General features: G+C 42.1%; 1 protein-coding gene across 1 annotated transcript; it reads left to right on the forward strand.

The window, feature by feature from the left end:
* The first annotated feature begins 477 nt into the window (after positions 1-477).
* vwf (von Willebrand factor) lies at positions 478-22,133 on the forward strand. Its single transcript, XM_075469790.1, has 53 exons — positions 478-660; positions 802-853; positions 982-1,125; positions 1,396-1,498; positions 1,613-1,821; positions 2,076-2,197; positions 3,427-3,646; positions 3,724-3,846; positions 3,928-4,039; positions 4,116-4,162; positions 4,259-4,395; positions 4,505-4,643; positions 5,025-5,125; positions 5,212-5,407; positions 5,496-5,711; positions 6,919-7,165; positions 7,250-7,344; positions 7,605-7,756; positions 7,849-7,952; positions 8,047-8,185; positions 8,305-8,439; positions 8,781-8,927; positions 9,027-9,167; positions 9,700-9,798; positions 9,871-10,027; positions 10,569-10,736; positions 10,855-10,990; positions 11,423-11,732; positions 11,871-13,035; positions 13,118-13,222; positions 14,048-14,191; positions 14,269-14,412; positions 14,523-14,687; positions 14,835-14,881; positions 14,962-15,139; positions 15,315-15,556; positions 15,708-15,897; positions 16,034-16,375; positions 16,463-16,701; positions 16,928-17,030; positions 17,142-17,213; positions 17,899-18,003; positions 18,131-18,336; positions 18,403-18,552; positions 18,628-18,744; positions 18,947-19,127; positions 19,401-19,441; positions 19,538-19,654; positions 19,977-20,075; positions 21,270-21,398; positions 21,488-21,527; positions 21,609-21,706; positions 21,855-22,133. The coding sequence occupies exons 1-53, from the start codon at positions 655-657 to the stop codon at positions 22,038-22,040; spliced, it is 8,562 nt and encodes a 2,853-aa protein (XP_075325905.1). The 5' UTR covers positions 478-654; the 3' UTR covers positions 22,041-22,133.
* Positions 22,134-23,249: the final 1,116 nt, after the last annotated feature.

Below are 23,249 nucleotides of genomic sequence, written 5' to 3' on the forward strand. Positions count from 1 at the left end.
AATTGAACAGACAGTTTAGATTTTTTATTCCTTACAGATAACAAAACTTTGTTTATATTTTGGACATTGTGACTCAGACACTGAATGTTATTAATTTCTTTTATCTGTCTCCTTTCGAGTTTTTTTACCTGAGAGTGTTGATCAGGACTTGTTCCCAGTGTTGCGTGTGTGATTTCGGCGCTGCCAAGTCATGTGTTTTTGCATGTGGCACCACCAAAGCTGTTATTACGTGAGATATTGCTGGTAAGTGTGTTTTCCACAAGAGTTGTTTGGGTTGGCGCTGATACAGATGAGTATGTGTAGACTAATCACTCAGCCCGGCGATCAGTGGGCATATCCTGGAATTGTCCTGCTGAGAGTGTTTGATGGTGTCAGTCTGCAAGCACTGAGCTGTGGACAGAATGATACTCTTTGCTTCTTGACATAACCTGGCAAGGGGAGGGGTCTTTAGGGAAAGCCAGTGAGGGCTTTGCAGGAGTATGGGATGGGATATAAAATAGAGCTTCTCCGTTGTTTGAAGGCCTTTGTATGCACATGAAGATTGAGGAGATGTTTGGCCATCTCTTTTTCTCATAATGCACTGACTGCTTGAGGTCTGACTGTGGATTTTTGGATTTTCTTAATCCCTTTTCATCTTTTCTGGAGTTTGGAGCCATGGAGGTAGGACTATTTGGAATATGGAGAATGAAAGGAAGGGTTTTGAAACAGGCTGAGCATAGAACACAGAGTGATGCATCTGAGGATAATGACATTAATGTAGGTTTTGGCGACAATGGAAAACTTTTCTTTTTTGTGTTTCAGGTATATATGAAAAGGTATTTGCAAGAAATTTGTGTCTTCCTGCATTTAGCAGGTGAGTGTCATATCAGAGAATGCATTTTTTTTTTCTTCACTCCTTTTGATTATCAACATGTGAAATATATGATATACGATTACTCTACTTTTACTTTGACACTCATTTAAATATTTGTGTGTGTCCAGCTTGCGTGGCAGGCATGACAGGACGATGCAGTCTCTTCGGACGACATTACATTCACACATTTGATGGGGTTTTATATGAGTTTCCAGGAGACTGCAGCTATCTTCTGGCTGGGGACCGCAACCATCATTCCTTCACACTGTTGGGTGAGTCACACTCAGACAGTAAAAATAAAAAAGGACAAGCAGTTCTGATTTCCCATCAAGAGTAATGCTTATATTTTGTAGATTAGTGTGTAGCTATTGCTGTTTGTGAGCTAAAGCAATGTGCTTGACGCAGAATATCAAATAAGAGACGACTAGATAATAGATATCTAATTTGAAAATCTGTGTAGAATCAAACTGTATTCTAGTTTGTTTAAACTTTAGTTTGGGGTGACAATATCACTGTTCTGAAATTGTGCTTTGGATCTACAGGGGATTTTCACAACGGCAAAAGAACTGGAGTCACACTGTTTTTGGGAGACGCCTTTGAATTGCGCCTGTCTGTAGATGGACAGCTCTCGCAAGGAGAAAAAAGGTAAACTGATACAATGTTCACGTTGCAAAAGTTGTTGTGTTGGCATTAGTTGATACTGACAGTAGCACCAGTTTGGTTTTGAAGAAGCTTGATCTGTGTCCTCTTTTTTTGCAGGCTGTCTCTGCCCTATGCATCTCATGCTGTGTTTGTGGGCTCAGAGCTTGGTTTTTATAAGCTCTGGAGTGAAGAGTTTGGCTTCACTGTCAGCATTGATAATGCTGCCAACATCGCCCTGACACTGACCAAACACCATACCAATCGCACATGCGGCCTCTGTGGCAACTTCAATGCTGTTTCAGCTGATGAATATACAGCTCAGGAGGGTATGTGCGTTAGTGTTTGATAGGCTTGAATTGTCTGGATGCATGTGGGGATATGTGGGATTTTGAGAGTGAAACAAGGTAGAGTTCAGTACTCTTGGAATCCAGGAAATGCTTTGACTCACAGGCACTCAGCAACAGGAAGAGTAGCAACTCCGTACAGGAAAAGATAAGGTAAAAAAAAAAACAAAGACTGGTGGTAGGATGAGATTAAGGAGAAATCTGTCGTTTTCGTTTGTCTCTGTGTGTGCTTTCAGGATTCCTGACGGGGGACAGTTATGATTTTGCAAATTCATGGGCCGTGAAGGGAGCCGATCAGTCATGTCGACGGGTTTCAAATCCCACTCAGTCTTGTAACAGCACAAAAGGGACTGCAGCGGTAAGAAGGAAATTAACACACAAATACACAAGATTGAACATTTATAAGAATGCCATTCTTGGTATGCATAGAAACTTCTCCTCACAATATAAGAATTTCAGTTATGAACAGAGACAGGCAGAGAGTATGAGGAAGTCCAACAAAAACTTCCAAAAAAGTGAGGCTTGACTGGAGCCTGACAACCACCACTGTTAGAAAGCTGTTTTATTGTGCAGCAAACTTTAAACTGTGGATCACTCATTCCCCGAGCACTTTTGTAATTTATTTCCAATATTTGTTTACTTTATAGCCTTTATAAGTTTGACATTATCAGGTAAAATTTCACATCTGACTGTGTCAGTCAAAAATAAGCAACAATGAAACTGGTGGGCTTCTGCTTGCATTAAATCATAATTGTTACAGGGAATATCTCATTAGATGTTGCCTTCAATTCTATCTTTGGTTTGTGTCCAAGGATCTCTATCGTGCATTTTTATCCTCCCTGTTCTCCCCTCCTGTTACACGCTTGATTGCAGTTTTCATCTTCTTAAAGAATAAACGTCTTTGTTCTCCCAGAGTCTAATTTTGTCTCGAGCTTTGCCAAATGAATTTTGAAGTAACCGATATTTTGTTTTTAATTTGTTCAGTCATGTTTTGAATGGGCTTCCACATGCAGAACTTAAAGCTTAGGGATTGTTGTAGTATTCTCGAAAGGGTAAGAGAGCCCAGTGTCTTTGAAAATGACCAGCTGGTAAGCAGACAGATCCAACAGGTGTGCGTGCAGTTCTGTAACAAGAGAAGTCTTTGTGGGCGGGAAGATTGTGAAAAACATCAGCCAGTTCAGTAAGAACATTTTGTTGCACAGAAAGACATGTATGTGAGAAAACAGTACAAACTTCATGTCAGTGTGATACCGCTGGAAGTTGTCAGCATTTCTCTTCATTAAGAATATTTTCTGTCCCTGTCAAATGACTGAACAAGGCTAGATTTACGCAACAACCCTCAACGACTTAACTAAATACTAAAAGTTGTCTTCATAAATCTTTCTGAAGTATGTCTAATTGTTGTTCTTTCTTTCTCTCTTTACAATACTTATTATTGCGTAGCTATTTACCATTACCATGAAGTTTTATCATGTCGAATCAGTTACTTCTCTTTCCCCTTTATCGAACCAAGTTTTATCTGTAATTCTTTGTCTGTGTGTGTGTGTGTGTGTGTGTGTGTGTGTGTGTGTGTGTGTATTCATGTAGATTCTGTCCAGCTGCAGCGTGTTGCAGACCTCCAGTGTGTTTCTCCACTGTGCCCACCTGGCCTCTCCTGAGGCATTCCTGGAGCTGTGTCAGGCAGAGGCCTGTCACTGTGACCAGAAGGACGCAGAAGACTGTTACTGTTCAATCCTGCTGGAGTACGCTCGCACATGCCATGTTCACGGGATACTTCTGCGTGGCTGGTTGGAAGAGAGCCAGTGTTGTAAGTTGGTCAGATGTTAAAAAGCTGCGGAGGGTTATGAAGTAAAATCTACAGTGAGTATTTTTTTGCATGTGCAGTCCCCAAGTGTCCAATTGGGATGGAGTACAGTGAATGCACCAAGTCCTGCTCTACAACCTGCCATAGCCTCAACATACAGGAGGTCTGCAAGGAAGAGTGTGTAGATGGCTGTACATGCCCCGGTAAGCCCTCAACCACCATATTTAACCGTTCTCTCAGTCATAGTTTTGCTGGTTTTAACATGGCATGTATGTGGGTTTCAGTTGGAAAGGTTTTGGATGGCAATCGCTGTGTGGAGGTGTCTCAGTGTTCTTGTACACACATGGGGCGGCATTTCCCTCCAGGATCTACTATCTCTCAGGACTGCAACACATGGTATGAGGGCAAAATGCATACACAAATATGCTTAAGCACATTCACAGTAATGCATCTTAATGCCTCTTGTCTGCAGTGTGTGCCGCCATGGATCCTGGGAATGTACCAACGAAGGCTGCCCTGGTTAGACATATGTACTGTTATAATAACACATTCTACCTATAAACTATGTCTTGGGATACTTATTATTGGTATTGTATCCTTGATGTCTGTGTGTAGGTGAGTGCTTGGTTGTTGGCCAGTCTCACTTCAAGAGCTTTGACAACAAGTTTTTCACCTTCACTGGCCACTGTCAGTATCTGCTGGCAAAGGACTGCACAAATAACGACTTTTCCGTCATAATTGAGACTGTACAGGTAATGCATGTTTGTGGTTTTCATCGCAAAACAATAATGGACTAACAATACGCTGATTTCTTTAATGCCACTGGCTGTATTTCATTTGAGTTGTTGTATTCTGTTTCAGTGTGCAGATGATCAAAATGCTGTGTGTACACGCTCAGTGACACTCACTTTGCCCCCTCTGGAGAACTTGACAGTGAAGCTAAAACATGGAGGAATTGTTTCTGTCAACGGCATGGACATCCAAACCCCAATGCATCATGGTAAGCTATTTTAAGCAGATGGGTGGATAAGAGTTGCATTTTACAGTTCCCTTTAAGCATGTCAAATATTTTACTATATATGGAACTGTACTTATACTCTGTGCTTATAATAAGGTCTTATGTTATAATAAGAAGGCCTATTAGGCCTATAATAAAAAAAATAATAAAAAAAACACTTAAATTGCTATACTTCAACTATTACATACAATGAATTTTGCATAGAAGGACATCTAGTTAACATTCAATAAAAGCTGTATCTGCTTTGATGGATCATTCATCAGCCATATGCCTCAGCAGAGTTTTTTTTAGAATTGTTTGAATTATCTATCAACATTGATGTAGAATTCAAATAGTAACGTTGCTGTGTATTCAATTTCACAGGTCAACTGCATATCCAGAGATCTGTTCAGTCCTCTGTTCGTGTAAAGCTTGGTGATGACCTTCGGCTGGACTGGGATGGGCGGGGTCGCGTACTTCTAAAGGTTAGGTCCGTTTTTGTTTGTTAAAAATGTCTTTGGTAATGATAAAGAATAAGTAACTGACTACTAAATTCTTTAAACCTCCCCAGCTGAGACCACAGTGGGCAGGGCAGACCTGTGGTCTCTGTGGGAATTATAATGGTAACCAAGGTGATGACTTCTTGTCTGACTCTGGGCTGGTTGAAGCGAATCCTCAGGCATTTGGCCAGACCTGGAGGATCAACGGAGATTGTGAATCCACCCAAAAGCATGAGACTGATCCGTGTGCTATCAACCCCAAGAGAGGTATCTTCTGCACATGAATGAACCTGTAGTCAACCAGAACCCCCAAAAATGACACAACACTGATCTGTTATCCTCTGGCACCTTTCAGTGCGTTTTGCCGAAGAGGCGTGCACAGTGATGATGTCAGAAGTGTTCAGCCCGTGCCACTTTCTGGTGAACCCTGGCCCATTCCAGCGGTTTTGTCGATATGATGTGTGTGCGTGTGGGGACGGTGAGGAGTGCCTCTGCTCTGCTCTGTCTGCTTATGCGGCTGCCTGCTCTGCAAGAGGAGTGCTGCTCAACTGGAGGTCCCCCTCACTCTGTGGTAAAGCTCACTCTGAACTCATTTACAGCTAATCATTCAAAAATACACAAATGTAAAGGAAACATTTCTATCCCCTTTTAGACAGAATGATGGTGGCTAGATATGCAACAGTACTGGGACCCAACTGTACTATTTCTCAAATGGGGGATGTTACTGATACAGACTGTGAACTGTTCTTTTGCTTCTTTTTGTCATTTTTCTTGTCTTGATATACAATTTTTCCCCCACTTTTGTCGATTCCATAATGCTGGCTGGTATTTTTATACTGTTGTGCAAATATAAGAATACCGTTTTTTTCTTTATTTTTTAAAGGACAAGTCAGGGCCACTCAAAACCCCAGTTGGTGTTTTTTGATGGTAAAATTTTAAATAGGCTTTGGACCATTGTCAGTTTACAAAAGCCTCATTTTGTGAATCTGGTGATATTTCTTGCACTCCTGCATTTCTCACAACCCTGAAAGAGATTAATTCCACCCTTATTTCATCCCAGTTGATTAGGTTTTTTTTTTAATCAAATACAGCCCATTTTTCTGCCAGTTTACCCTTACATGTTGCGATCTGAGGTCGCAAGTTTAACTTCATCTGAACATTTTCTTGGTTGTCCACAAAATCCATTCCCACTCCTAGCTGCCATTTCTTAATGACATTTTGAACAGTGAAAATTGCAAGCTGGATGCACTGTGATATCTTTTTATAGCCTTCGCCTCCCTTGAAGGCACCAATTAGCACCGGTTTGGTTGTTTACTGTTTCCACATGATTAAAGACTAGGATGATTTATAAACTGACAAAGCCCTGCTGAGTTAATTAGAGCCTAACCAGTTAAGTACATTTCTTCCACTTGAATTTCTTGACAAATTTCCCAAACGGTTTTTCATGCAACTGTCTTTTATATGTTTTGACCATCACAAATCAAAAACATAGGAAAGTAACAGTACATTGATATTTAAAGAAAACTTTTGCTTTTTAATGTCTGTTCACAATAGGGATTGTTTTATCATTTTCATTGCAAATATTTAAAAAAATTCATAGTTTGTGTAGCCAAACTTCTGCATGCATATTTAACTTTGAGTTGTTACAGGTGTTGGCATATAATTAAGAGTACAACAATAGTCATTGTCTTATAAAAGGCGAATCTTTTTGACAGGTAAAGAATATATAGCTTAGCTGAGAATTAATGGCTAATCCTCCCCTGATATGATGCTATCAGAGCTGCAGTGCACCGGAGGCCAGGTCTACCAGGCCTGTGGGAGTGCGTGTGATCGGACATGCCGTGCCTTATCTGGCGTTGAGGCAGGCTGTGAGGGGGAGAGGATATGTGAGGAGGGATGTTTCTGTCCTGCTGGGAAGTACCTTAGTGACTCTGGAGAATGTGTGACATCTGACCTGTGCTCCTGCCTGCATGATGGACAGCTCTACCAGCCTGATGACGTCTACGCGGATCATAACAGCATCTGGTGCGTGGCTGTGCATGTATGTGAAGAAATATGTTGGTTTTCATTGCTTCATTGCTTTTATTGCCTTTGTTTTTGTGTCTATAGCTACTGTGAGAATGGCTCCATGCGTTGCAGCTCCACTGAAATTACTTCATTTCTGTCTGACCTCTTTTATGACGATGACTTGGCACCCTCCAGAGGTATAACTTTAGTGTTTTTAGATGCGTTTTAACTTCTTAAATTATTATGACTCGTAAAATCAATTGTTTCTTGGGTAGGTCTCATTCAGTCAACATGTGTCTAGGTTTATCAGGTAACAATATATTAGCAGAAAAATAAATAATTGGTTTTGTTTTTATTCCCTTTTGATTCCAGAAAATGTGCAATTAAAGGAAATTATCATCAAATTGATGTAACTAAATGTAAAATGCATGTTTGTAATGTGTTTTTGTGTATGCAGCGCGCCGGTCAGCTCAGTGCCCTCCTCCACTTGTTCGCACAGAGTGCGAGTCAGGTGAAAAAGGTCTGGAATGTGCCAGAACCTGCCAGAATATGGATCTGCCTTGCGTCAGTCTCGCCTGCATCCCCGGCTGCCTCTGTCCTCCAGGCACAGTAGGTGGTGTGCTAGGTTGCAGGCGTGTGTCTGTGTTAAACGACAAACATTTGAAACAGACCAGTATGATTGATTAGTGGTTTGATTCCAGGTACGTCACCGCAGAGACTGCATTAAACGAGAGCAGTGTCCTTGTTACCATAACAACAAGCCATACGCGGCAGGAGAGACCATTGCTGTAGACTGCAACACTTGGTAAAATGATGAATTGACTTTAAAACTCTGAAGTGAAATACCTAAAGTGTGTTTGTTAAACCTGTATTTTTGTTTGTTTTATTTTGTTTTGCAGTGTGTGTGAGAACAGGAAGTGGCACTGCACAGAAAAGGTCTGCAATGGTGTGTGCCGCACTGTTGGGGAGGGGCATTACATCACTTTTGATGGCCTCAAGTATTCTTTCCCTGGCCTTTGCCAATACGTCCTCGTTCAGGTAAAAGACAAAAAGATCCAAAGTCCAAATCAAAAGTTTTTTTTTCTTTTTTTTGCAGAGTACGTTTTTCATGCATTCATTTGTATTCCTTTGTGTTTTTCAACTTTTTCTTACAAAAGGACATGTGTCAAGGAGAAGAGGGTTCCTTCAGAGTGTTGGTGGAAAACGAGGCCTGTGGAATTGTGGGACATCGCTGTGCAAAAACTATCACAATCTCTTACCAGGGCGGGTTGATCTTAATGCAGCATGGAGAGGTCAAATACAACATTCCCATGCACTGTTATCTCTTGCACTAAATCATAGGCAAACTGTCCAGCTCACAAGGACTTAATTAATCTGAGAAGTTTGGCTGCAGATAGGAGAAATTTATCAGACATGAAAATACCTTCTTGTCTACAAAAAGACAAAGCAAAACTTGGCTCTGACGCAAGAAAGTTACAAAACATCAGCATATACCAAGCAAATACCCTTGTAAAGCAGCACACTTGACATTTTTTCTACGTCAGACACATCTTAAATTCAGTGTTTAAAATTTTCTAACAAAAATTGTAAAGACAATACTTGATTTGTGAGTGTGCTATATGCATCTACATAGGTGAAGATGAAGAGGCCCGTGCCGCAGAGTTCACAGGTGGAGATTGTTCGATCTGGTCAGTTTTACACCCTCCTGCTGGGGAAACACATCTCCCTGAGTTGGGACAAAGGAACACACCTCCTGGTTCACATCTCAGCTGCATACAGGGTACTGATGTATTACAACGCTTAGCTTTGGACGATCTTGATCCACGTTATTTTATATGAAATATTTCAATATGTGATACATTTATTTTATCATGTGAAGGGTCGGGTGTGTGGTCTGTGTGGTAACTTTGATGGGAATGTCAACAATGACTTGATGAGCAGCAACAACCAGCTGGAGGTGGACTCCTCACACCTTGGGAACTCTTGGAAGGTCATTCCTAGCTGTGCTGATGTAACACAGGTAAAGTAAAGCCCTACATGAAAGGGTTAGTTAGCATAAAATATTATTTTATCTCTACCTATGATTTCACATAATCCATCTCCACCTTTGTGATTTCTCCCTAACATAATGCATCTATTTTAACTTAGCTTCTCATCCAGACATCATCACGTGTATGCAAATTTGATATGTACAGAGAGTAGAATAGAATTATGGATTTGCTATAAAATGTACTAGAGCCTTAAAAAAAACATGACAGTGAAAGGACTAAAAGAGATCATTCAAATTCATTTCTAAGTTTACTTGAATTTCCTTTGTTGTATCTTTATTTAGTTTTAAATCAGCTTTGTTTGGCCCTGGGGGAGACTGTTTGGAGCCTTGGACTTAGTGTCTCATTTGCTCTTAATGTTCTTAAAAATGCAAAACTTATAGTTCTTAAGTTACAGTTGCCTTACATAGATTGCAAAACTGCACTAGTAGAAGACAAGATAATCCTCATTACAATAATAAAGCAGCAAATACTATAAATGTATGTGTCTTCTTGCATATCTAGGTCCCTGCTCCGTGCAATGACAACATTGTGAAGTTGGTAACAGTGGAGCAGTCGTGTCGTGTAATAACTGGTTCCATCTTCAGAGAATGCAACAGCCAGGTAAGTGAAAGTATGTGCGTACTAGATGTCCGATGATACTATTGTCCTTTACCCTTTCCTCTTTGTTTCCAGGTGGATGCGGAGCCATATGTAGAGATGTGCGTGGAGGCAGCATGCTCATGCCCATCAGTGGGAGACTGTGCGTGTTTCTGTGATGTTATTGCAGCCTATGCCCAAGCTTGCACAGAGAGGGGTGTTTTCATCAGCTGGAGGTCCAACGATCTTTGCCGTGAGTATGGAGAATTCCTTCAAGATTATTATGAAAGTGCAACATGGCTGCCTGACGAAGCTGAACCACAAAATCATGTATTCTAAACTGTCAAGGTGAGAAGGCGTTAAAGAAAAAATCAATGAATCCATTTTTTTTCTTGTCAGGATATATTAGAGCAGTCAGGGTGTCTCAAATCCATCTCTGTTTCTGTTGCTTTACTTTCCCATTAGTTGTTTTCCCATATGATAGTTTTAATTAATTAACTAGATTTCTAGTCTTGTTGACTGAATAAGGAGTTTTCATAAGCTTCCGTTGTCTTTTGTGAGATTTTAGTTCTTCTTTTTCACTCAAACGTTCAGGCATTCTATTTGTAGTCTGATATTAGCATTATTAATTATATGTCTGCTAATACACAAATTTCCTCTTTCATGGTTTTGATGAGAAAATTAATCTGTATTTCTGTACTTATGAATGCAATTGTTGAATGTAGAATCTCGTTTTGCCCCAGTTTCCTTAATGTTAAGCTCATTAACTTTCAATGAGTCCTTTGTTTCTTTAGCCATGAGCTGCGAGGACCTGAACCCTAAGATCCAAGGTGTAGGGGAAGAGCTATGTCAGTGGCGGTATAACACATGTGGCCCCGCTTGTCCAATCACCTGCCAGCACCCAGAACCTCTCCAGTGTTCCCTGACATGTGTGGAGGGCTGTCATCCCTACTGCCCGCCAGGTGCCAACACTAAAAAAACGACTGTCACAAATGCCAAATATCTCTACTTGTAACATATGGCAGACTAAACTAGGTATATTATTGTGAGTGCATTTAACTTTTGTCTTGATCTTCTTAGGCCAGCTTCTAGATGAGGTAGCCATGCGATGCGTAGAACCTTCTCAGTGTCAAGTGTGTATCCATGAGGGTCAGAGAATCTCCCATGGCAACAAGGTCATATTGAACCATGATGACCCCAACAACTGCAAGATATGGTAATGCTCAGAATACTTAACACCATCTGAATAAGAGCTTTATAATTGGATTTGAGCTCTGATGAGAAATAAAAATAGAGACCTCTGTTGTTCTGCCGGCCGGCCAAGGTTTTTATTTTCGTAGCAAGGAAAAGGTCAGTCCTCACCATTCAGCGGTAATGGTGAAAAAAGACCCCGGACAAAGGGGTGCAAACCATTTATACACAGGGAAGGGGCTTTGTTCTTTCAGGTGTGTATTCTTCAACCGTCACCTTACCACACACCCCCGGGGAAAGTCTCACACTTTGGAGAGGATGTGGGATCTGGTCCCATTGATCATTAAAGAATAGTTTAAAACAATTATTGTCTAGGTGTCAATAAGAGACAAATGGTTTGCAGACATCGAATTTACCGTAACAAGCTTGTTTCTTTTTCCTCACTTCTTTACCACAGCCACTGTGATAACAACTCCCTGAGCTGTGAAGACTGTTCCTCCCTCACTATATTCACCACTCCCACATCAACACCCACTTATGACACCTTCACAACCCTGCCCTTCACTACTTTGATGCCTGAGGGCACGTGTGACCGTGCCATGGATCTAGCCTTCTTACTGGATGGTTCCGAAGCTCTCAGCGAAGAAGAATTTCAGGCAACAAAGGAATTCATACTGGGAGTGGTGGAACGATTCCGCATGGGTTCAGCTCACACTCGAGCCACAGTGCTGCTTTACCACTCTGGAGTTAAAACATATGACCTGCAGGTACTTCACCACATAATCTATATGTATGATAAAAATAAATAATAAAAAAAAAACATAAAATTTAGCTGAAAGTCTCAGTAAAGGATGCACACATGGTTGCTTAATCTTCTAATTTCTCTTGCTCATTTATACCCACAGGTTCAGAAGTGGCTGTTTAAGAAGACTGTGCGTGAGCTACATTACACAGGAGGAGATGCAGCCTTCTTGGATGAGGCTGTCAAGTATCTTGCCATCAACATCTATGACAAGAAGAAGCGTGATCACGCTGGCCGTGTTGCCATTATCTTGAGCGCCAGCGCAAACCCTCGACCCGTCCGTTCCATTGTCAAGATGATCCGCAAGAAAGCCATCACCACCCTGACGGTGGCACTAGGTCCAGAGGTGGACATGAGCCAAATTAATGACATCACCAAAGCCAACCCAGACAACAGAGCATATGTGCTGAGCAGCACAGCTGAACTGCCCGATCGTCTCCTGGAGCTAACCGATTACCTCTGCACGTTAGGGATGGAACCAGAGGTGGCGAAACCGCCGACACCAAAACCAACACTGGGTAAAGCTCGGCAGGCCACAACCAGCACTTCCCCAGCTCCTCATTTGGAGACAAACCCCACACAACATCTCCCCAACACTCCTGCATCTACTGCACCTTCTGGACTGTCTGCCATCACCACACAGTCCTCTTCCCGCCCCCCAGCCGCAGACGTGACATTCATCCTGGAAGGCTCTGATTCTGTCGGCGAAGCCAACTTTAACAAGTCACTCCTTTTCTTGGAGGAAGTCATCTCACAACTGACACAAGAAGAAGAGTTTATTCGCATCACTGTGATACAATACTCAGTAACAGTCACTGTGGAGATCAGTCGGTGGGAGCTGAGGCAACAGAGAACCCGACTGCTGCAACGACTGCGGGAGATTCGTTGGAGAGGAGGGCGTAAGACAAACACCGGAGCAGCTGTTAGTACGACTCTTCAAGAAATGGTAACAAGCCAGCCTTCTCGTGGTCCCACACCTCCTCAGCTGGTCTTCCTCGTAACAGAAAATCCTCCCACTGATACAGTGACACGTCCGCCATCTACAAGCACCCAGACTCATGTGTTTCCCATTGGTGTCGGACCAAAGGTACATGAAATAGACTTGCTACCATTCAGCTCCCCTCAACGTCCACTGATGGTGGAAGACTACAACCGTTTGACAACTCTTGTCCACCGTGTAGTCAACATCACACACAGCACAGTCAGGCCACGCTCACCTACACTGCCACCCCTAGTCCTCCCAACACACTCCAGCCTGCCGCCCACAGGTACAACAGTAAACTGTCTTGTTTTCTTCATGCAGTCCACAGGGAGTCAATGCTAACTTAACTAAAATATATCATTGCACAGTGCCATGTAAAACACCTGTGGATGTGATGTTCCTGTTGAAGGCTGGAGAGCAGTTTGAGGACATGAAGATGTTTGTCAAATCTTTCATCAGTAATTCTGACATTGGTAGGTGTTACCTCATCTATTATCATTAATAATCATATTATTATTTACACCTGTTTTCAATTATTCTTCATGAAAACATTTAAAAACTTCAAGCAGATATTTATACAATGTTTCGGAGATATATACTGTACACCCTGGGGAAATAATTATAATGATAATAATTTCCGGTTTAATTTGTAAGAACTACATCTTTGTGTTCTTCTTTGTTTTATAGCTGTTTTCACCCAGTGTTTTCTAGCCAAATATAACTCCATACGCAAGTATTTGTATTGTTATTCATTCTCAGTTTTAGGCGCTGCACATCACCTCTTTAAATTTAATCAGTTTTACATTCATATTGAAAGCAAGGTGTCTGATATAGCCCAAATTGCAAGTTAGGACTTTGATTTTTCTCAAGTTGAGTATGAGCAATGCACAAAAAGAGCATAATAATGAGGCCCCAAAAGCAATAAAGGGATAACCTAGGTAATTAGTTTTGACTGAATAAGTCTGTAGTGATGGGAGAACATCACCAGATGAAATGGAAACCATCTAATATGTGGGTTGAGAACTTGAGTAACTCATGCAGAATAGATGGAATGATTTCAAAATACTTTTTTTTCTATTTTGTATATTTGAACTCCTAAACTTTGAGCCCTCAGTGTTAAAAAGGTGAGACTCACACACATTTCTTTATGTAATTATGTAAACCTACTAAAAACCGAGACTTAGCATTCTAATATTTAGTGTCCATTATTTGACCTCAAATCAATAGCACAGTGCCTGAGCAACAACAACGAAAGTGTTTAAATAACCAAATATCTGATTCTGTATTAATGTACGCAGGGCCAAATGGAACTCAGGTGAGTGTATTTCAATATGGAGAGACCAACACGGCAGAGCTCACGTGGAAGGATCAGCAGAGGAAGTCAGACCTCCTGAAGTTGGTGGAGAGCATTCCGAGCAGGACCACTGCAGCTCCGGCTCTAGGTAGTGCATACATAAACTAAAGTGCAAACATACATGTCGAAGGACAGGGACCCTCATTGTCCTCTGTCTGTCTGCAGGATCTGCATTGCGATTTGCTGTGCAGACATCCATCTCGTCAGTCAGTGGTGGAAGAGTTGGTGTGGCCAAGGCTGTGGTGATGCTGCTGACCGACAGATCAACTGATAATATCAACGAGGCAGCTAATGAGGCATTGGCAGCAGGTCACTGAGCTCCCATTAAAATTAAAATGTTTTTTTTCTAATTAAGTTGAAAGATGCCCTTCATCTTTCAGATGTGGCGTTGTCTCACTGATAAGAGTCTGTTCCCTCAGGTGTGTCAGTGTTCCCCATAGGGGTTGGACCAGGCTATGACATGAGTGAGCTTAGTGTGCTTGGTCGCCATGGCAACCAAGATAACACTCTGCACCTGAACAACATGGATCAGTTACGGATGTTGTTAACTCTGGACACCAGTTACACAGAGAGAATCTGCAGAGGTGACTCCAGACACACTCATACAGTTTTATCCTCCCTGCCAAAAAATAAGACTGTCCCTATTTTTCCCATAGTTTGAAGGAAAGTAGTTAATAATTTTGATTATAATTGATGACAATATTGTGAAGGTTATGTGTTCTGTTTTTCAGCTGGTCCACCAGGAGTGTGTGTTGACGATAATGGTAATGAGAGAAAGGTGAGTAATGCTCGCAACCTTTCTCAGTCATAACATAATGACTTGTAATTAACTGTGTATCTTCTGTTCATGTTTTTCAGCCTGGTGAATCATGGCTGCTGGAGGATGGCTGCCACTCTCTCCTGTGCCACCCCAGTGGAGCAGTGACAGTACAGAACCACAAAGTCAGCTGTGACAAGCTGGAGCCACCAGCATGCAGAAACAACATGCCTCCAGTCAGAGTACAGGAGTCCTGTGGCTGCCACTGGGAATGCCCTTGTATGTACAGCAACATAATCAAATACCATCTGGAGTTAGATTTAACTCCTTTATGTAAAGTGCACACTACTGCCCTCCTGTTTGTAACAATGAATACTGGGAATTAGCCTTCCAGTTTATTAATAGATCTCATTTCTGGCTCCTCTCGTCCCTCCTGCCTGATGTGTGTTGACAGGCATGTGCATGGGCAGCTCCACCAATCATGTGGTGAGGTTTGACAGCTTGGCTCTCAGGCTGGATGGGGAGGGTTTGTGCTCCTACACACTTCTGACAGTAAGCAGAGGCATCAGTGAAGAGTCAGAGGTCAAGCTTCACACTGGACCTTGTCAGGACTCAGTGAATTACAACCAGATCTGCATGAAAGCCATGGAGGTGACCCATGGACAATACAAGGTGCTTCTTAAGGATGACATGATGGTAAGCTATTTGTGCACAACAATCTGTTAATACATGGGAGTGTACTGAATAAAGGTGCATTTATTCACTGTGTGTGTGTGTGTGTGTGTGTGTGTGTGTGTGTGTGTGTGTGTGTGTGTGTGTGTGTGTGTGTGTGTGTTTGTCTGAGCAGGCAATGATTGATGAGGAAGAGCTTGCATTGCCGTGGCGTCATGCTGGCCTAGAGTTGGTGCGTTATGGAGGAGTGATGCTGCAGCTGAAATCGGAACATGGCTACGTCCTGACTTTTACTCCTCAGAGCAATGAATTTACCATCACATTACTCAGCTCCACCACCAGTGGCCACACTGCTGGACTCTGCGGTAACAGATGCAGGGCCACATTTGTACAAAGCTCATAAAGAAAGAAAAAAAGTTGGTGGCCAAAAAAAGTATCTCTCTGTGCATTTTTCTGTTTGCCTTTTTCTCCTGAGCTCTGCTCTGCATATCTTTCTCTTAGGAGCATGTGGTGAGGAGAAAGTTAATGTCCTGTCTTTACGGAATGGCAGCTCAACCATCAACCAGCCTGCCTTCATCTCAGACTGGACTGTGGCTGCAGATGGTGGTGTGTGCTTGCCAAAACGGACGGCAGTGTGTGTGTCTGGAGCAGCAATGGGGTGTCAGGCCCTACGCTCAGAGGTGTTTGAGCCGTGTCACACATACATTCCCGTTCAGGTTTTCCTTTCCAAGTGTGAGGAGCAGGCATGTGAGGAGTCTGATGTTTGCGAGCTAATTTCTGCCTATGCACGCCTCTGTAGACAAAGAGGTGTTTGTGTGGACTGGAGGAGCCCCCACCTTTGTCGTAAGTCACTGTGTATCTCTTTTAATCCAGTGGAAGTGTTTTAACACCTGAGCCTAGGTCCTAATGTAACTCTCTTCTGTGGTGCAGCCTTACAGTGCCCGAGTTCCATGGAATATGATGCATGTCGGACAGGTTGTGTGGAGGACTGTAGTAGCATACAGGCGTTGCCAGGCGACTGGTCGGTTGCTAGGGGTAACGAATCATTATGTATGGACACACCTACTGAAGGCTGTTTCTGTACTGGAGGAACGGTTTTGCATCATGGACGGTGCGTCTTACCAGAAACATGCGGGCAGTGTGTCGATCATCATGGACACACATACACGGTGAGAGACAAATAAAAAAAAAAGTGACCGAATATGTAAGAGAATGATGCAAAATCTAACTCAAGTTAGTTAAAGAAATACATTCTGGGTTCTACATTCGAATATTCTGGGGCAACAAATTAAAGTGCACAGTAGCAAAGTGAGGTATGAGTACCCCCTGGTGTTTATTTATAATATAACCAAATACAGCACTGGAAAGGAACATGCTTTGCTTCTGTTGGTACAGCATATGCAGAGTTGGGTACCAGATGACAGCCCGTGTTTGATTTGCATATGTTTGGACCAACAACGCATCAACTGCACTGTCAGACCCTGCAATGATATCAAAGGTTGGCATCTTTTTTTGTTGTTCTTCTTTTAATCATTCGATCTACATCTCTAGTTTTGTGAAGCCGGAAAACTATTGCCACACTTATAACCTGTCATATATGTGTGTTTAGCTCCAGTGTGTGGGCCATGTGAGGTCCTGAAAGAGAAAAGTGATTCCAAGTGCTGCCCACAGTATGAGTGTGGTATGTATAAAAAGTGTATATAATCAGTATGCTTTTAATTCCAGATCTAATATTACAGTAGCTTCATCAAATGAGACATGTGGAGCAGATAAACTAAAGAAAAAAAGAGACAAATGGATTTGCAGAATAATCACTTAAACCAGAGAGTGTACAGAAGATACATAACACTTATAGCAGCAGGAATGAGGAGCATAGCAGGAAAGACTTAATACTTCCTAAAATTTTAATAAAGACACGCTGAATAACTAGATACATTATTACATAGTGGATATGAATGAGCTAACTGGGAAAAGACAAGGAGATATTTTATTAGTAAATCATTATATAATAATCAATTTCTTAATATCTGTTAAACAGAATAAGAAACGTGGAACACTAATAATCACTCAATCATGAGTTATTTTTTTGTGTCAAAGCAAGAAGGTTCTGGGTAAAAACCTGCTGGCTGGACGGAACCTTTCTGTGCAGTTGGCTTGTCAGTTTAATGGGATTTTCTACTGGTTGTGGGTATTATTATATCATTATCTATGCTATAGCCTTTAATTTTGGTTTATTATCGAGGAACTAATGAAGCATCCATTCATTTTCAGATCATTACTTATTTATTCTCCACTAATGCCTTGTTTCATTTATGTGAAATGTTACCAAATACACAGGCTGCTTACCTGACTCCATGATTTTTCAGTGTGTGATGTGGTGAGCTGTGACCAACCTGAAGTGCCCCGCTGTGAGGATGGTCAAACTCTGGTCCTGAAAAACCCCGGGGAATGTCAGGCTGTACACGAGTGCGGTAGGCTGATATTCTCTCTGATGTCCGAGCTCTTCTTTGCTCTGTCACTTAGACGCAAACATGAAACAGAGCACACATACATGTGGTGTCTTTGATGCGACTCTTTTTCCTCTTTTTTCTGTCTCAGTGTGCAAAAAGGAACAGTGTGCTCTTCAAGCTTCCCCTGATTGCCCACCTCATCGCCAACTGTCAGTCAAAAAGACAAAGTGCTGTGATGTGCTTGAATGTACATGCAGCTGCCAGAACTCCACCCACACCTGTCCCACTGGCTTCGTCTCATCCTCCCTAACCAACGACTGTGGCTGCACAGAAACCAACTGCCTGCCTGAAAAGGTGAGCGTTTGGACTTCTATTTATGCCACTGGATTTCGATGAGGCATTACCATTTTGTGTCTCCAGGTGTGTGTGGTGGATGGTGTGGTTCACCCAGTGGGGAGTGAGTGGGAGGAAGGGTGCCAGAAATGCAGCTGCACCCAGCTACAGGACAAAGACACGTCGCTCCACGTTGCCCAGTGTAAACCGCCTGTTTGCGACAGGACCTGCCCTCTGGTGAGACACTAGCAAACAGGCACAGGCATGGTTTCAAAAAAGTTGATTCTTACACATGTTTAACATATGTTTCAGGGCTCAAAGTATACTCAAACAAAAGAGGACTGCTGTGGAAAATGCACACCGACCAGCTGTGTGGAGTCAGATGGAGACATGCGAGGGGATACTCTCATTGGGGGGAACCTTAGACACGTATGTGTCGAGGAGGAACCAGAAATATAATAACTGAATATGAAATTATTTTGAAGGTTGTTCTATCCGTGTTTCCGTTTCAATGCATAAAAGCACCAATGGCAGCATAGTTCTGATGAGAATGTATTTTCTTCTGAAAATAGTTGTTACTGTAATGTCTGCTCTCCCACAGTTGATTTTATTCTCATGTGTCTGTTTTTAGGTGGGTGAGGTATGGCAGTCTCCACATGACAAATGTGTATTACATCGATGTGTAAAAGTGAGAGATGAGGTGTTCATCTCTACAACAAATGTCAGCTGTGCTGTTATGGACACTCCAACCTGCCCATTGGGAACCGAGCTCCGCTGCGACACTCAGGACTGCTGCCCCAGCTGCCACTGTGGTAAACACACACACATTTATGCAAACTAATAAATACAAGCAAGAAACATCAGACTTGTTAGACTAGGAAAAAGTAAGATTTTTTAATGCATGACATCACTCTAATTTTCTCACCTATTAAATCGATATATGAGTTGAAGTGGCAGAGTATGTCCAGCAGATGTCTCTCTCATACCAACTCAGAGCCAGTTATCCCTAATCTGACTGAAAAAAACGGGGTTTAACATCCTATTTATTGAATAACAAATATTTGTGTTTTTTTTTCCCTGTGCAGCCCCTGTGGATGCCTGTGTTCTCAATCACACTGTGATAGGAGTAAGTTATTCTGAAAAGTAGCAATTGTCTTTATACAAGCAAGAAATTTGGACGGTACTTACTGTGTTCTATCTTGATATATGCGTGTCTGGGCAGGCAGGGCAGAGGATGATGGTGGATGTCTGCACACACTGTGAGTGTACAGTGGATGACGGTCCGGTGACAAAATATAAACTATCCTGCAGGCGTACTACCTGTCCGTCTTGCCCCAAGGTAACTCTTGTCACATGATTACTTTCCATCTTGACCATCACCATTCCCTTCCTTATCATATCTAATTAATAAAGTCAGACATCCATAATTTCTTATTGAAGATGCTTTAATCCTCTGACCATATTACCTCCTTGCTCATCACTAATCTGATGAGCAGTACACAACATCATCTTTCCTTGATTCACTGTTAAAAAAGGTAAAAATTTATTGATCGATTTGCACGAAAATGTCGAGAAAAATGTACATTTATGTATTTATAGTGATATCCCTTTGATGTTTTCCGATGTAAGCTAACAATCACAACTTATTGCAATGTTTTCAGGGATACACATTGGAGAAGGAGGAAGACAGCTGCTGTGGTCGCTGTGTTGCCACTGCCTGCTTCCTACAAAAGCCAGATGGAAAAGTTTTCAGTGTGCAAGTGAGTGTTGTGCAGAGACAGTGAGGAACCCTGTGATCACATTAATTATGATGTATTAAAGGAGTTACAGTGGTAAAACACTACTGTTTGTGTTACACAATATGACATTGATCATATGCCTTTTAAGGGTTGTCTTTTGTAAAAAAAAAAAAAAATGGACTAATCTGTCATAATTAATTTTTCTTACTTTTTATTGATCACTTTCTATCATCTATTCTTCTTCTTGCATCTTTCCGTAAGTCTTTGTCACTCCGTCCTGACATGCAAGCAGGCAAGGTGAGGAGAAGACGCGAGATAGGTTACAAGTTTTAACAAAATGTTACAACTTGTTAAGATGAAATAACAAAACAGTTTTTAACTACGTTACATTTACTTTTAAGTTAATTTACAACACAGCATAATGTGTCACCGGCTTTCAATACATCAGAGGTGCGGCACAAACAGGGGTGGAGCAGTGATTTTAAATGTGGGGGGCGTTACAGGGGTGGCACATGAGCGCCACATCAAGCCCATAGACACAACGCTGAAGTTGGCATCCGATTCGCCAGCCTCCGATTCGCGAATGAAATGGATGGGTATAAAGGGCCATTTCACTGCATTTTTGCATTTTGATTGCTCTAAACTAGGTCCTGTATGGAAACTACAATACTTAGACTGCTCAAATCTGGATAGAATTATTCTAAAGAGGCTATAGATTCATTAAAACCTTGTTTGGATTTGTTAAACCTTTTTCTGATTTGTGAAAATGTAGAACAGGGCCATTTTACTGCTTTTGTTTGTATTCTCATCACCCTAAACTAGGTCCTGTATGGAAACTACAATAGTTAGACTGCTCAAATCTGGCTGGAATTATTCTAAAGAGGGTACAGAGTCTGTAAAACACATTGTATGTTGGTGCATTACAAGGGTGGGCAAACCGTTAATATAATACATCCATGGGGCAAACGGGTTTACCTTTGGAAAATGTGGGGGGGATGAAATCATCTTGCTGTAAAAGTGGGGGTGTCGAAAACACCCCCATCCCCCACGGGTGCGACGCCCATGGGCACAAAGGATACACTGAAGCATACTTGCTTATAAATCCTCCTGCAGACCTCCTTTCTTCTCACTCCTTGTTCATCCAAGTTATTTTAGGTATTGAGACATCCCTCAGTTTCTGTGCATTCATGTGCATGTGTGTGGATTTCCCATCAGGTCAACACAACTAGCGAGGACGGCTGCAACATGTATACTTGTGGTGTAAACAGTGGAGGAGATCTTGTCCTGGAGACAAGAGTGACCACCTGCCCTCCTTTTGACCGCCAAGCCTGTCTGGACCAAGGGGTACAGTTTTCAGCCATTTCACAGCATTCACACACCCACACTTCTACATCTGTATAACCTTTTTTTTCTTTTATTCCATTTGTTTACAGGGGAAAGTCAGCCAGATTGGAACAACCTGCTGTGAGATGTGTAAGTGAGCCCTTTGCAAGACATTAAGCACTATCATTTTTCAACTCTCTGACTTTAATAAATGTGTGTACGTGTGTGAAGGTACGGAGCCAGAGTGTATGAGGACAGTGGGGAAACTTAACTACATCAAAGTGGATGACTGCCAGTCAGAGCAACAGATAGAGCTGCACTACTGTGAGGTAAGAAAATACACACACAAACACACACAAGAATGAAAATGTTTCAAAGTTTCAAAGTGAAATCATAACAATTTTCCTAACCATCCCACCCTCTCTAAATGTTGCTGTGATTTTTGTGTGTCCCTCCATCTCTCTGTCTGTCTCTCAGGGCAAATGTCGCAGTAAATCCATGTACTCCCTGCAGAGAGCTACTGTAGAGCAGGAGTGTGTGTGTTGTGCGGCTGTGGAGACCGAACCTCTCAGTGTTCCCGTCCTGTGTGCCAATGGCACTCATAGTCACCACACTGTCCTGTCTGTAACTAAATGCGACTGTCTGTCCAAACACTGCACCTAGAGAGAAAGAGAATATAAATGATGATGCTTTGTGTGTATTCAATCCAAATGTATCCAGCTACACAAATACCAATAAAACAAACCTGGCAGTTTCTGTAAGCTTCATCCTTTCTTGTTCAACTGTAATCTGAACATCCATATTAAAGTGTGTTTGTAAAAGTTGATGTTTACTGTTTTGATGTTTAAATCTTTTGCTAGTGACTGATATTTGTTTCAGCAAGAGATTAACTATGCATCCATCTATTTTTTATACCTTAATCCAATTCAGCGTCAAGGAGAGGACTGGAGTCTATCCCAGCTGCCATTGAGAGAGGGGCAGGGTACACAATAGACTGGTCGTCTGTCTATCTGTCTGTCAGGCTTTGAATTTCCCCACTAATAACAATTGCTGATGGTTACCGATGCACAAAGGGAAATCTAATATAATTGCTCTACTTTGTAAGGGTAATAAATAATTGTAGAATTCAGATGCGGCACAAAATTAATATAAACAAAAGTATCAGCCAGTAAAGACAATAGCTCATGACTGCTGCCCCCATCGTGGGAGATAACCCAAAATGATTATCCATCCATCCATCCATTAATTTTCTATACTGGCTTTATCCAATACAAGGGGGGGCTAGAGCCTATCCCAGCTGCCATTGGGCAGAGGCATGGTACACCCTGGACAGGTCACCACTCCATCACAGGGCCACACAGAGACTAACAGGACAAACAATCATGCACGCTCACACTCACTCCTAGGGGCCATTTAAAATCACTGATTAACCTAACATGCATCTTTTTGGACGGTGGGAGGAAGCCGGAGTGAGTACCCACGCATACACGGGGAGAACCTGCAAACTCCACACATAAAGGCCCCAGATGGGATTCGAACCAGAAACCCTCTTGCTGTGAGGCGACGGTGCAAACCATTATAATTATTATTATCATGATTTTATTTTCTGCAGAGGGAAGCAGAGGTTCAGTTTTAACTCTGATCACCTGTAAGCTCTTTGTTCCCTGCTGGTTTACGCACACGCACAGCTCGCTAATATGCCTCACACCTCCCTTCCTTTCCGTATGGAACGGTCAGGGGAATTAGCCGTCCTGTTCGCGCGCAATAAGCCCGTGGCTCCGGGAGCGCGCGCGGATTGTCCACCATCTCACCATCTCGCAGCAATATCTTATCATTCATCTCCCTAACGAAGAACTGTTCCTCTGCGCGCAC

This window comes from Odontesthes bonariensis, chromosome 7 (genome assembly GCF_027942865.1).
Source record: "Odontesthes bonariensis isolate fOdoBon6 chromosome 7, fOdoBon6.hap1, whole genome shotgun sequence".
NCBI classification, from domain to species: domain Eukaryota; kingdom Metazoa; phylum Chordata; class Actinopteri; order Atheriniformes; family Atherinopsidae; genus Odontesthes; species Odontesthes bonariensis.